The sequence below is a fragment of the Salmo trutta genome, chromosome 7, assembly GCF_901001165.1.
Source record: "Salmo trutta chromosome 7, fSalTru1.1, whole genome shotgun sequence".
NCBI lineage: Eukaryota > Metazoa > Chordata > Actinopteri > Salmoniformes > Salmonidae > Salmo > Salmo trutta.
Window position 1 is genome coordinate 19,248,940 of NC_042963.1, and position 15,000 is coordinate 19,263,939.

Genomic DNA, 15,000 nt, shown 5'->3' on the forward strand with positions numbered 1-15,000 from the left:
TTTTTTCTACTTTCATTTTCATTTAATACTGTTGGAGAAGTTAGATGTAGGTTTTCTTTACTGCGCTTCATGTGGTCAATGAGGTCACGTGTCAAACAGTATGCCTACATCATATAACCATAGACTTGTTTAATCTTTAAGCAAAAGGGAAAAAACTGCAAATTACAACAGATGGCTCAACGGAAAAAATATTTGTAATCATTCGTTCTCAACAACAACTGTTGAGAACCAAGTTACTATTAGAAGTCAGATGACGACTCTAAAACAAGTTCTACATTTTTCAGATAAATAACTTTTTCTCAAATTGAACAACGGAAACAATTGACCATCCTTTCCATAATGTCATTGCCAATTTCAGGCCCAAACGATCAAGTTTAACAGAGTGAAAGATTCATACAAACAAATACAACAAAACAAAATGGAGGAACTGGAGGAACTGGAATAGAGCTTTATGTAATACAACTGTTGTGTCTAAATGAGTCTTTTCATCACTGAGGTAAGGCGCTGTCCAGTAACGCTCACACTATATACTGAGCATTGAGGAGTTAACGATAAAGTCCTTTATGTCTCCATTTTCCGTTCTTTTGAAACTTCACTCTGTTTCAAAGACAAGCACAATAGCCAACGGCAAGAGCACACACAGACATTAGATGTGTTGAAGTGTTGAACAACATGGTTCAAACAAATACAAAACCACTTTACTCTTGGTAAACTTTTGAAATATGTCTAGGCTTTTCAAGAAACTGCACTTTGTTCAGATGTTGAAAGTCAAAACAAATTTAATGTAATGAAAGGCAAGTACACGAAGCAATGCCATTTTGGGACAACTTCTGTGAAGATACAACATGCGATTGTATTTATTATGGATCCCCATTAACTACTGCCAAGGCAACAGCTACTCTTCCAGGGGTCCAGCAAAATTAAGGCAGTTATACATTTTGAAAAAAAAATAGTAAAACAGTTTGTCCAAAGTAAGAGGGAGAAATTGCCCGTGGAATAAAGAAAATGTGTAATATATTGATTAGAAAACCTTAGTTTTCCTAATCAGTATTGTTTGATTATTGGATTGTCAAGTGTCATTATCATCAGCTTATCTACAGGATATGAAATGTAGGATGACATTTGGTATAAATCCCAATCTTTGTAAACATGTTATTTTAATTTCATCATTATCATTTGTCAAAATCAAATAAGTGCTCTCTCATGCCCCCTCCCCCCTCGAAAGGAAAGGCAGCGTAGAATGAGGAAGATTTAAAGTGCTTTCACTGAATTGCTTCCTTTCCATGACTGAAACAAGCTACTTTTTTTAATCTGGCGTCACTGAAAGAACTGTGATAACGGTTATCAAATGAATAATGTTTTTTCCTCCCCTGAAAGCAAGCATTATGGCAACACACCACATTTGTGTTGATGAATAAGTCTCTACGCTGGAGTCTGAAGCACAGTTCACGAGTGTAGAAAAGCGCTGAAAAGGCAATCCGGGCCAGCCAAACAAAACTGGGACTGATCCCGAATCATCTCCTATACAGCTCCAAATGCTTTTGACAGAATGGATATACGGTAGTTCGCAGAGCAATGCAACACTTAAAAATATATATATATATATTTATCATCTTTTTACTCATTAGCATGTAAATCCATGATTTAAATATTAATTAGCAGAGCAGGTGAAAACATTTTCTTTGAATAAACACCAGATGTTTATTCATTTCAGTGTGGATTATTTAACTGTACTTCACTATGTTAAACTGTTGACGGTAAACAAAGAAATGTGTTTTTCCGTCAATGTCTTTCCACCTGTGTTTATGCAGGTGTGTTCATGAGGGGAGTTAGATTTAAGCCAGGATTTAATCCAAGGTGCTTTATAAAGCAGAGCACTACAACATACGTTTTAAGGTCATTTACACATGAGCCGACATGCATTTACCGTGAATAAGATATCCGTGAAATGCCTTTAAACGGTGAATTGTCGGCTGTCTAGTGCGATGCGCTATAATGCACCTTGGATTGAATCCCAGCCTTATTATGGTACGCATGGAACACCTCAAGGTCTTTCAACTCTTATCCTCTATCTGCAGGTACGCCATAACCCGATTCGACTACTACTTTGAGAAGAAGGAAGAATACTTTGGATTGACTCTTAGTTAGAAAACTGAGCCCCAAGAAATGTAAACAGTTCCAGTCTGCTGCATCTTTATTTGAATTTAAGATAGTATTTTTATTGATACACAATGTTGAAATGTTGCAAAAGAATGCGGGCAATATAACCATGTGTGTTTCCAGAAAATGTACACTTGATTGTTACAGTTACTAAAAAAGAATGGTGTAATTTCAACTGATTCTCCAAATATTTTGTTTTACCACAGTGAGGTTGGAGAAAACCTCCTTTGGCAAATTGAGATGGCTTCCAGGCCAGAAATATGTTAATTTACATTTAGCCAAGTTACTCAAAGCAATAAGAACTAATACTAAAATCATGAGAGGGTTATTTCCAGGCTCATTCAACATTAAGCTCAGTTAAGATTTTTTTTTAAATGTCCCCTGGCATGGATTTTCAGTGTTGTATTATTTCAAGATGGTATTACCATCATGCTCTGTTTCAATTGTTTTGTTATAAGACTGCTTTCTTTTGTTGCCCAAAAGATTAATATTGGATAAATAAATTGTTCATACAATGTACATCGAACAGTATATTGTACAGTATATACTGCAGCATGCATAGGCAAGTGTTTTTGCTGAACTTCACTTCAGTACAAATCATTACAATTGCATAAAAAGCATTTTAGAAATAAAGTGTTGCCTATCCATTTATCTATCCCTCTTGATAGCTGGAGGGAGTGTCATCTATGGATTCATCTCTGTTAAATATCTACTATGGACATCTAGTTGCTAACGGTGTACATCCGATTTTGGCTACCATGGCTGCGTTCATACAGGCAGCCCAATTCTGACCTTTTTTTCACTAATTGACCAGCCAGATCAGCTCTGAAAAAAATCTGATGTGTTTGAGTAGCTGGGTGTTTGAGTAGGCTAACCTAGCTAACTGCATTCGACGCTAGCTAAGTAAGTGAAAGTGAAAGTCAAAAATATAGCTAGCTCTCTCTCTCGCTTCTCCTTAATTTGGGCAGAAATTAATTTGTTCAAAACTGTTGAAGTATTGCCTTTCTTTCAGATACTTTTTTCACTCATTGGTCTTTTGACAAATCTGTCAAAAGACCAATGTGTGAAAAAAGTATCTGAATTCGGCTGCCTGTGTAAACACAGCTGTATATGTGTTTATTATGCAATATGGGCAAAAACATTTATGCTTTTGCTCATGGGTGTGGAGAGGTAATTTCTGGGCAATATCTCTGTCCATTTGGAGGACCCCTTTTGCCTCAAGAGCACCTCCAGAGGCAAAAGTTCATTTTTGAAACTTTTTTTAAAGAGTAGTGTGACAGAGAAGTGAATTTCTTCTCTGTTGCTGTAAATGAGAAAGTGCCTTAATCAGCTTAAAATAACAATATCAAATGAAACACACAAATTTATTAACTGTATTCAGCAATGTGCTACTACAGTACATCCTACCCCCAGAGCCCTAAACTTAAACATCAGATTGAAGCCAAGAGATCCCAAAGATCCCAAAAAGAAGTGTCATGTCTTACAAAAACAAAAGGGGCGCGCCAACTCGTTTTGTATCGAGAAAGGCCTGATGATCCCATTCTCCAAGTCGGACAATGCTAATGTTTGACGTGGTGAGGGCTGGTTAACGAAATCAAGAGGCGACCGCAGCGCTGACGGTCACCTTAACAGAACAGTTGTCTAATTCAAACCAGGCCATCTCATCCCCTTCAAGACATGGTAGGACCAAGCGCTCATACTGGAAAATGTAATGTAAATGTGAGGCCTCGGGAAAAACACATGACTGTTTAGTGCAGTGCAGTGGAGGCTCCTCAGAGGAGGAAAGGGAGTACCATCCTCTTCACTGAATTTCATAAAAATGAAAAGTGAAACATCTATCCTTTTTAGATAAAACTATTCTAAATATATTCACGTCACCAAATAATTGATTAAAACACATTGTTTTGCAATGAAGGTCTACAATAGCCTCAACAGCACTCTGTAGGGTACCACCATGGTGTGGCTGGAGGACAGCTAGGTTCCGTCCTCCTCTGGGTACATTCACTTCAATTCAAAACCTAGGAGGCTCATGGTTCTTACCCCCTTCCATAGACTTACACAGTAATTATGACAACCTCCGGAGGATGTCCTCCAACCTATCAGAGCTCGTGCAGCATGAACTGACATGTTGTCCACCAATTCAAAGGATAAGAGATTGAATCTGGTACTGAAAGCATAAGCTACATTTAGCTAGCACTGCAGTGCATAACATGTGGTTAGTAGTTGACTCAAAGAGAGAGAAAGGCAATACTTCAACAGTTTTGAACAAATTAATTTCTGCCCAAATTAAGGAGAAGCGAGAGAGAGAGCTAGCTATATTTTTGACTTTCACTTTCACTTACTTAGCTAGCGTCGAATGCAGTTAGCTAGGTTAGCCTACTCAAACACCCAGCTCAAATAGAGGGATGTTATGTTAGCTAGCTGACTATGGCTATCCAACACTGGAACTCTTCCAAGTCAAGGTAAGCCTTTGGTGTAACTGCTTGCTGCTGACTGTACACTGTACTGCATGATTGTAGCAGGTTTACTAACATGTTAGTTCTAGTAGCTATGTTGACTATGACGTGACATCGATGTAGGCTGTGTTTAGCGGTTAGTGGTCATGATATGAAGGTTTGGCTTGGAAAGGTTTTTTCGCCTGGTCATAGACAGCTGATGTGTCATGCACTGAAGTCCACAAGCGAAGGGAAAAGGTGAGAGGAGGAGAGCGCGTAGATAGATCCGAGAAGGAGTGATATATACAACGAGCTGTTTGTATGTGGCTGCTATGAAAGTGAACTGTGTTTGCGTGTGCTCATGGGTGTATTCATTACGCCGATTCTGTTGAAAAACCTTTATTTAAACGGAAGGAAAAGGAACGAAACGGGGATAAACACACTTGAATTTATCCAATAGAAACTCTCGTTTGCAACTGTTGGACTAATGATTACAACCTAGATCAACTAGATGCAGGCAGGAGTGTGTAAGGCGGTATAGAATGCGTCGCTGTCAGTTGATTACTCAAAATTCTACCAACACCACGGACATCCGGTAGAGTAAGTTCAAATGTATGTGTGTGTGTGTGTGTGTGTGTGTGTGGGGGGGGGGGGGGGGTTCTACTAAGCTAACATATGGAATTGTTTTCAGATGGTCATACAATGGATAATTTTTCTATTTGATTTTGAAATTTAGGACCCCTGTAGGAATAAAAAAAATATATTGGATTATACATTGAATTTGGCCTGACTGCTATTAGCCCATAGAAACACATTGAATAAGCTGGTTGAGAGAATGACAAACGTGTGTAAAGCTGTCATCAAGGCAAAGGGTGGCTATTTGAATAATCTAAAATATAAAACTTATTTAGATTTGTTTAACACTTTTTTGGTTACTTCATGATTAAAAATGTGTTATTTCATAGTTTTAATGTCTTCACTATTATTATACAATGTAGAAAATAAGTAAAAAAGAAAGAAAAACCCTTGAATGAGTAGGAGTTCTAAAACTTTTGACCGGTAGTGTATGTCAATTGTAAAGTCTTTTGTCTGTAATGTCTTTTTCGTTAGGTGTCAGACCCCAGTAAGACTAGCTGTCACCATTGGCCTCAGCTAATGGGGATCCTAATAAATCAAAATGTCTCAAGGCTTAAAATGTCTTCTTTAAGCTGTCTCCCCCCTTCATCCGATTGAAGTGGATTTGACAAGTAACATCAATAACGGATCATAGCTTTCACCTGGTCAGTCTGTCATGGAAAGAGCAGGTGTTTTTAATATTTTGTAAACTCAGTGTGTACTTCCATTCATTTAAAAAAATATATTTTACACACTTTTTCAATCTCGTTTCATCACTGCAACTCCCCAACGGACTCAGGAGAGGCGAAGGTCGAGTCATGTGTCTTCTGAAACATGACCCGGCAAGCTGCGCTTCTTAATTAACACCTGCCCGCTTAACCTGGAAGCCAGCTGCACCAATGTGTCAGAGGAAACACCGTTCATATTATGACTGAAGACACAGCCAGCAGGCGCCCGGCCCGGTACAAGGAGTCGCTAGTGCGCGATGAGCCAAGTAAAATCCCCCTGGCCAAACCCTCCCCTAACCCGGATGATACTGGGCCAATTGTGTGCCACCCTAAGGGACTCCCGGTCACAACCGGTTGTGACACAGCCTTGGATCAAACCTGGGTCTGTAGTGACGCCTTAAGCACTGTGATGCAGTGCCTTAGACCGCTGCGTCACTCGGGAGGCCCTCCATTCATTTTTTTAAATGGTACCAGGTTACCTTCAGACGAGAATTGTGGGGTCATATTAGGGGGCCATATTAGTGTGTAGCCCAAACTGTTCAGATGCTACAGACAAAATTGGCAGATTGGCTGTACCGACTTTAGATGAGTACCGTAACGCTTGTGTGGGTCAAAACGGAGTATCTCGCATTCGTGAGTATCTCATCTTTCCATAGAAGGGTCATAGTAGCACAAATTGTTCGGACGCTACAGACGTTTTTGTGAGAAGACCGATTTTCATGATGTCTCCTGGTTTGACAAACACCGCTGTAGCTCTGACACCTTCCACCGCAGATGTGGGAAGGCTGACATCAACAGATATGCTCGATTGAGATACAGCGCTTGCAAAAAACATATATTTTGCTTTAAACAGAAGGATTTTTAAGGGGACTTTTTTATTATGCTAATTAGAGTTCTGCACGGGCGCAGATATTGACTCTAGGGGATTAATTTCAGGCTGTATATACCAATTAATTGTGTATTACAGCCTGATTAATGAGACTAAGTCCTACCACAACCTCTGGTTGAGTCTTCGAATGGAAGTCCAAGGAAGTAGGAATATAGTATAATCCAAAGGAAAATACATTAAAAAAGACAAAAAGGTAGGTCTTTCAGTAGTTTAGTTGGAATAGGGTCCAGTAGGCAGCTGCAAGGTTTAGAGGCCATGACTACTTTCGTAAATGTGTCGAGAGATACAGGATTAAAAAACTAGAGTTTCTCCATTGAGCCGAGGTCCTGGCAGTTCTGTGCAGACTCAGGATAACTGAGTCCATAATTTGCTTTCTAATAATCATTACCTTTTCATCGTAGAAGTTAATGAATTCATCGTTGCTGAAGTGAAGGCCATCCTCACTTGGGCAATGCTACTTTTTAGTTAGCTTTGCGACAGTATCAAAACATTTGGGATTGTTTTTATTCTCCTCAATCAGGTAGTGCCGGAATACATGGGTGAACAGGGCCTCCGCAGTTTGTAGAGCCGTAGGGAGACCGGGCAAAGGAAGTAGACGGCAGGACTTAGAAAACCGATCCACAACGACCAGGATCGTGGTGTTACCCCGTGACGGGGGAAGATCCGTCACGAAATCCACCGATAGGTGTGACCACGGTCGTTGCGGAACGGGAAGGGTTTGTAATTTCCCGCTGGGCAGATGTCTAGGTGCCTTGCACTGTGCGCATACCGAACAGGAGGAGACATAAACCCTCACGTCCTTAGCTAACGTGGGCCACCAGTACTTCCCCGTAAGGCAGCGCACCGTCCGACCTATACCAGGATGACCAGAGGAGGGTGATGTGTGGGCCCAACAGATCAAACGATCGCGGACATCAAATGGAACGTACACCCGCCCAAATGGACACTGGGAGGGAGTGAGTTCTGCACGTGATGCCCGTTTGATGTCCGCGTCCACCTCCCATACCACCGGTGCCACCAGGCAAGAAGCTGGAATTATGGGAGTGGTCTCCGTGGACCGCTCCTCTGTATCATACAGCCGGGACAGTGCATCTGCCTTCACGTTCTGGGAAGCTGGTTTGTAGGAGAGGGTGAAAACAAAGCGTGTGAAAAACATGGCCCACCTTGCCTGGCGAGGGTTCAGTCTCCTCGCTGCCCGAATGTACTCCAGAGTTCAGTGGTCAGTCCAAATGAGGAAAGGGTGTCTAGCCCCCTCAAGCCAATGTCTCCACGCCTTCAGAGCCCCGACAACAACTCCCTATCCCCCACATCATAGTTTCGCTCCGCCGGACTGAGCTTCTTCGAAAAGAAAGCACAGGGGTGAAGTTTTGGTGGCTTACCCGAGCGCTGAGATAGCACAGACCCTATTCCAGCCTCGGACGCGTCCACCTCAACTATGAACGCTAAGGAGGGATCAGGATGCGCTAGCACTGGAGCCGTGGTAAACAGAGCCTTCAGGTGACCAAAAGCCCTGTCCGCCTCAGCCGACCACTGCAGTCGCACCGGTCCCCCCTTCAGCAAGGAGGTAATGGGAGCCGCCACCTGCCCAAAACCCCGGATAAACCTCCGGTAGTAGTTGGCAAACCCTAAAAACCGCTGCACCTCCTTTACCGTGGTTGGAGTCGGCCAATTACGCACGGCTGAAATGCGGTCATTCTCCATCTCCACCCCTGACGCGGAAAAACGGTACCCTAGGAAGGAGACGGACTGTTGAAAGAACAGACATTTCTCCGCCTTGACGTAAAGGTCATGCTCCCAACAGTCGACCAAGCACCATGCGTACAAGGGACACATGCTCAGTGCGGATAGTGGAGTATTTTAGAATGTCATCTATATACACCACTACACCCCATCTGTGCAGGTCCCTGAAGATCTCATCCACAAAGTATTGGAAGACGAATGGAGCATTCATTAACCCATACAGCATGACGAGGTACTCATAGTGCCCAGAAGTGGTGCTAAATGCCGTCTTCCACTCATCCCCTCCCCGGATACGCACCAGGTTGTACGCACTCCTGAGGTCCAATTTTGTGAAGAAGCGCGCCCCGTGCAATGACTCTGTCATACTAGCGATGAGAGGCAGCGGGTAACTGTATTTTACCGTAATCTGGTTCAAACCTCGATAGTCAATGCACGGGCGTAAACCTCCATCCTTCTTCTTCACAAAAAAGAAACTCGAGTAGACAGGTGAAGTGGAGGGCCGAATGTATCCTTAGCCGCCGTCTCCTCCTGTGACAGAGGATACACGTGACTCCTAGGAAGTGCAGCGCCCACCCGGAGATTTATCGCACAATCCCCCGGTCGATGGGGTGGTAATTGAGTCGCCTTCTTTTTACAGAAGGCGATTGCCAAATTGGCATATTCGGGGGGAATGTGCATGGTGGAAACCTGGTTTGGACTTTCCACCGTAGTGGCACCTAAGGAAACACCTACACACCTCCCTGAACACTGACAGGACCATTACCTTGAGAGCCCTCTGTTGCCACGAAATAGTAGGATCATGAGAAGCCAACCAGGGAAGACCCAACACAACGGGAAACGCAGGAGAGTTGATCAGAAAGAGACTAATTCTCTCCTCATGACTCCCCTGCGTTACCATAGCAATGGGAGCTGTGACCTCCCTAATTAGCCCCGACCCCAAAGGACGACTATCTAGGGCATGTACAGGGAAGGGAACATCAACGGGAACAATAGGAATCCCTAATCTATGGGCCAAGGAACGATCAATAAAGTTCCCAGCTGCGCCTGAATCTACTAGTGCCTTATGCTGGGAATGCGGGGAAAACCCCGGAAATCCTATAGATAACCACATGTGAGCAACAGGGGGGTCTGGGTGAGTCGTGTGCCTACTCTACTGAGATGAACCACCAGTGTTCCGCCTGACACCTCGACTTCCTGGAGAACCTCCCCAGCACCGACCAGCAGTGTGCCCTCTGCGGCCACAGCTAGTGCCCCCTCGTCGCAGCCCCTCCCAACTCCATAGGTGTTGGGTCTAAGGGGCTGGGGGATGGAACTAACGGACCGATCCGGACGTCCGCGGGAGGCCAACAGGTTATCCAGCCGGATAGATAAGTCCACCAGCTGGTCCAGGTTGAGGGTGGTGTCCCTGCAGGCTAGCTCCCTACGAACGTCCTCTCGCAAACTACACCTGTAGTGGTCGATCAGGGCCCGCTCATTCCATCCCGCGCCCGCCGCCAGAGTTCTAAAGTCCAGCGCAAACTCCTGAGCGCTCCTCATCCTCTGTCTTAAATGGAACAAGAGCTCCCCCGCCGCTCGCCCTTCAGGTGGATGATCAAATACTGCCCGAAAGCAGTGGGAGAAGTTCTCGTAGTCATCCAGAGTCGGGCCTTCCATTCCCCAGATAGCGTTGGCCCACTCCAGGGCTTTACCAGTCAGACAGGAGATGAGGGCGCTCACTCTCTCGCGTCCCGAAGGGGCCGGCTGGACAGCTGCCAGGTAGAGCTCCAGCTGGAGTAGGAACCCCTGGCACCCGGCAGCTGTTCCGTCATACGCTCCTGGGAGCGAGAGCTGAATCCCACTGGATCCTGACGATGGATGGGTGGGCATGGGTGTAGGTAGAGGTGCGGGTGGCGGTGGTGTGGCTGGGTCGAAGGGAAATCCTCTTCTCTCCCATCTCTCCATGGTCTGCAGCACGCGATCCATGGCTGTCCCGAAACTCTGTAACATGTTCACGTGCTGCTGGACGTGCTCTTCTACTGGGATAGGAGGGCTGGCTGCTCCTGCTGACTCCATTAAAATGGTCCGTGATTCTGTAACGCTTTTGTTAGGAGAAGTAGCGGAGTCAGGCGCAGGACACAGTGATAAGTGCAAACAAACGTGTTTACTCAAAAAACCACAATCAAAATTCTCCCACAGTAAAATAACAGGGTTGGGAGAAACACCTCCAACAACCACTAAACATGAACAATCACGGACAAGACAGAAAGGGAAGCCAGAGGGTTAAATAAGGAACATAATCAGGGAATTGAAAACAAGTGTGTATAATTAAGACAAAACAAAACGAACAGGGAAACATAGATCGGTGGTGACTAGTAAGCCGGTGACGTCGACCGCCGAACGCCACCCGAACAAGGAGAAGGGCCGACCTCGGCGGAAGTCGTGACAAACTGCTGGTTTCAAGGAGGGACATTAATCCGGACGCTTATAAGAAATCCTGCTATGCCCTAAAACGAATCATCAAACAGGCAAAGTGTCAATACTAAGATTGAATCATACTACACCGGCTCTGACGCTCGTCGGATGTAGCAAGGCATGGAAACTATTATGGATTACAAAGGTAAACACAACCGCGAGCTGCCCAGTGAGCCTACCAGACGAGCTAAATGCCTTCTATGCTGGCTTTGAGGCAAGCAACACTGAAGCATGCATGATACCACTAGCTGTTCCAGACAACTGTGTGATCACGCTCTCCATAGCCGATATGAGTTAGACCTTTAAACAGGTCAACATTCATAAGGCCGCGGGGCCAGACAGATTACCAAGACCTCTACTCAGAGCATGCACGGAACAACTGGCAAGTGTCTTCACTGACATTTTCAACCTCTCCCTGACCGAGACTGTAATACATACGTTTCAAGTAAGCCACCATAGTCCCTGTGCCCAAGAGCACCAAGGTAACCTGCTTAAATGACTACCACCCCATAGCACTCACGTCTGTAGCCACCTGGAAGAAACAAACACCTATGTGAGAATGCTGTTCATTGACTACAGCTCAGCATTCAACACCATAGTGCCCCCAAAGCTCATCACTAAGCTGAAGACCCTGGGACTGAACACCTCCCTCTGCAACTGGATCCTGGATTTCATGACGGGCCGCCCCCAGGTGGTAAGGGTAAGCAACAACACATCTGCCACGCTGATCCTCAACATGGGGCCCCCTCAGGGGTTTATGCTTATTCCCCTTCTGTACTCCCTGTTCACCCACGACTGCGTGGCCAAGCACGACTTCAACACCATCATTAAGTTTTCCAACGACACAACGGTGGTAGGCATGATAACCAACAATGATAAGACCAGGCAGTGTGGTGCCAGTACAACAACCTCTCCCTTAATGTGAGCAACACAAAGGAGCTGATTGTGGAGTCGAGAAAAAGGATGCCTGAGCATGCCCCCATTCACATCGACGGGGCTGTAGTGGAGCGGGTCGAGAGCTTCAAATTCCTTGGTGTCCACATCACCAACAAGCTATCATGGTCCAAACACACCAAGACAGTCGTGAAAATAGGGCATGAATATGCCTATTCCCCCTCAGAAGACTGAAAAGATTTCAAAATGTTATACAGCTGCACCATCGAGAGCATCCTGACTGGTTGCATCACCACCTGGTATGGCGACTGCTCGACATCTGACCATAAGGCACTACAGAGGCTAGTGCGTACGGCCCAGTATATCACTGGGGCCGAGCGTCCTGCCATCAAAAACCTCTATACCAGGCGGTGTCAGAGGAAGGCCCTAAAAATTGTAAAAGACTCCAGCCACTCAAGTCAAAGACTGTTCTCTCTGTCACTGCATGGCAAGTGGTACCGGAGTGGCGAGTCTAGGTCCAAGAGCCTCTTTAACAGCTTCTGCCCCAAGCCATAAGACTGCTGAACAATTAATCAAATGGCCAACTAGACAATTTGCATTGACCCACTTTTTTTACACTGCTGCTACTCACTGTTTATTATCTCAATTAGCTCAACTAACCTGTCTCCCCGCACATTGACTCAGCGTGGTACCGGTACCCCCTGTGTATAGTTTCTTTACTAAATCTTTTTTGAACTATTATTTTCTTAAAACTGCATTGTTGGTTAAGGGCTTGTAAGTAAGCATTTCATGGTAAGGCCTACACCTGTTGTATTCGGCAAATGTGATTAATACAATTTGTTGGTACCGACGTGGATAACAATATGCCTATACCATCTACACTCGCAAATTTTTGCCTCAGCCGGCACCGTCTTCAGATTAGCCTTTTAAGTCGGTAGCCCTGCCCCCTGGTAACCAATGTATGATCGCTGGATGATTCTTTTTATGTCTTAATATTGCGAGTAATGGAGTCACCAATGACTAGGCTATTTCAATTTGTCAGAGCTAATGGTGGGAGGCTTCGGCGACTCAGACCACGTAACGGGTGGAGGAAAGACTTAGGAAGGCTTGGGCTCTGACTCCGACTTGTTGCTTAGTGGGGAAAAACATTTGAAAATGTATATCGGCTAAATGAGCAACACCGATTGAGCATTCCCCGCAGCCGAACAATGATGGCTGCGGGGAATGCTCAAGCGGTGTTGCTCATTTAGCTGGGCAGGGGGATTAATACTACTGGAAGTGAAATAAACACACACATGTTTAGGCGAGGTGCTGGCTAGCGGAGTAGAACACTTGAACAAGAAAAGGAGAGCTGTACCCTCTAGGAGCTCAAATGCAATAATTTTATAACCGTTTTGACAGCCAAGTTGTCTTCATCAGGGTATAATAACAAACACTGCGGGTCACTAGTTTATACAGTTTGAAAGGACACACACAGGTGTCTGTAATCATGGCTGGCTGTGGCTTGATATCATTGGTTGATTAAGAGATATAAATAGATCATATAAAAAGCATGAATGGATAACATAATATCTGTAACGCCCTGGCCATAGACAGGGGTTTTTGTTCTTTATTTTGGTTAGGCCAGGGTGTTACATTGGGTGGGCGTTCTATGTGCATTTTTCTATGTTGGTTTGTTTAATTGATTTTGGCCGTGTGGCTTCCAATCAGGCACAGCTGTAGAGTGTTGTTGCTGATTGGGAGTCACACATAAGTGCCTGTTTTTCCGTTGGGGTTTTGTGGGTAATTGTTTCTGTTTAGTGTTTTGCACCTGACAGGACTGTTTGGCTGTCGGTTTTCTTGTTTTGTATAGTGTTCTTTCTGTTATTAAATTCAATGATGAACACTAACTCCGCTGCGCCTTGGTCTACTCTCTCTCCCGACAGCCGTTACAATATCATAGATCCAATTTGGCTACATACGGTGCATTCGGGGAAGTATCAAACCCCTTCACTTTTTCCACATTTTGTTACGTTACAGCCTTATTCTAAAATGGATTCAATTAATTTTTCCTCATCAATCCACACACAATACCCCATAATGACAAAACGAAAACAGTTTATAGACATTTTTGCAAATGTATTAAAAATAAAAAACTGAAATACCTTATTTATATAAGTATTCAGACCCTTTGCTATGAGACTCAAAATTAAGCTCAGGTGCATCCTGTTTCCATTGATCATTCTTGAGATGTTTCTACAACTTGATTGGAGTCCACCTGTGGTAAATTCAATTGATTGGACATGATTTCGAAAGGCACACACCTGTCTATATAAGGTCCCACAGTTGACAGTGCATGTCAGAGCAAAAACCAAGCCATGAGGTCAAAGGAATTGTCCGTAGAGCGCCGAGACAGGATTGTGTTGAAGAACAGATCTGGGGAAGGATACCAACATTTTTTGGCAGTATTGTAGGTCCCCAAGAACACAGTGTTCTCTATTCATTCTTAAATGGAAGAAGTTTGGAACCACCAAGACGCTTCCTAGAACTGGCCACCAGCGAAACTGAGAAATCGGGGTAGAAGATGTCAGAGCAAAAACCAAGCCATGAGGTCGAAGCAATTGTCCGTAGAGCTCCGAGACAGGATTGTGTCGAGGCGCAGATCTGGGGAAGGTTCTGTAGCATTGAAGGTTCCCAAGAACACAGTGGGTAAATGCAAGAAGTTTGGAACCACCAAGACTCTTCCTAGAGCTGGCCGCATGGCCAAACTGACCAATCGGTCACTCTGACAGAGCTCTAGAGTTACTCTGTGGAGATGGGAGAATCTTCCAGAAGGACAACCATCTCTGCAGCACTCCACCAATCAGGACTTTGTGGTAGAGTGGCCAGACAGAAGCCACTCCTCAGTAAAAGGCACATGACAGCCTGCTTGGAGTTTGCCAAAAGGCACCTAAAGGACTCTCAGACCATGAGAAACAAGATTCTCTGGTCTGATGAAACCAAGATTGAACTGTTTGGCCTGACTGCCAAGCGTCACATCTGGAGGAAACCAGGCACCGCTCATCACCTGGCCCATACCATCCCTACAGTGAAGCATGGTGGTGGCAGC

General features: G+C 44.6%; 1 protein-coding gene across 2 annotated transcripts in view; it reads left to right on the top strand.

The window, feature by feature from the left end:
* Positions 1-2,811, top strand: part of zgc:113516 (ETNK_euk domain-containing protein) — a 36,398-nt gene extending 33,587 nt beyond the window's left edge. For both annotated transcript variants that reach the window (XM_029758243.1, XM_029758244.1), the window contains exon 8: positions 2,079-2,811. In XM_029758243.1, coding sequence (XP_029614103.1) covers positions 2,079-2,148 — 70 coding nt within the window. In that variant the 3' untranslated portion in view covers positions 2,149-2,811. The remainder of the gene's footprint in view (positions 1-2,078) is intronic.
* The last annotated feature ends 12,189 nt before the right edge of the window (positions 2,812-15,000 follow it).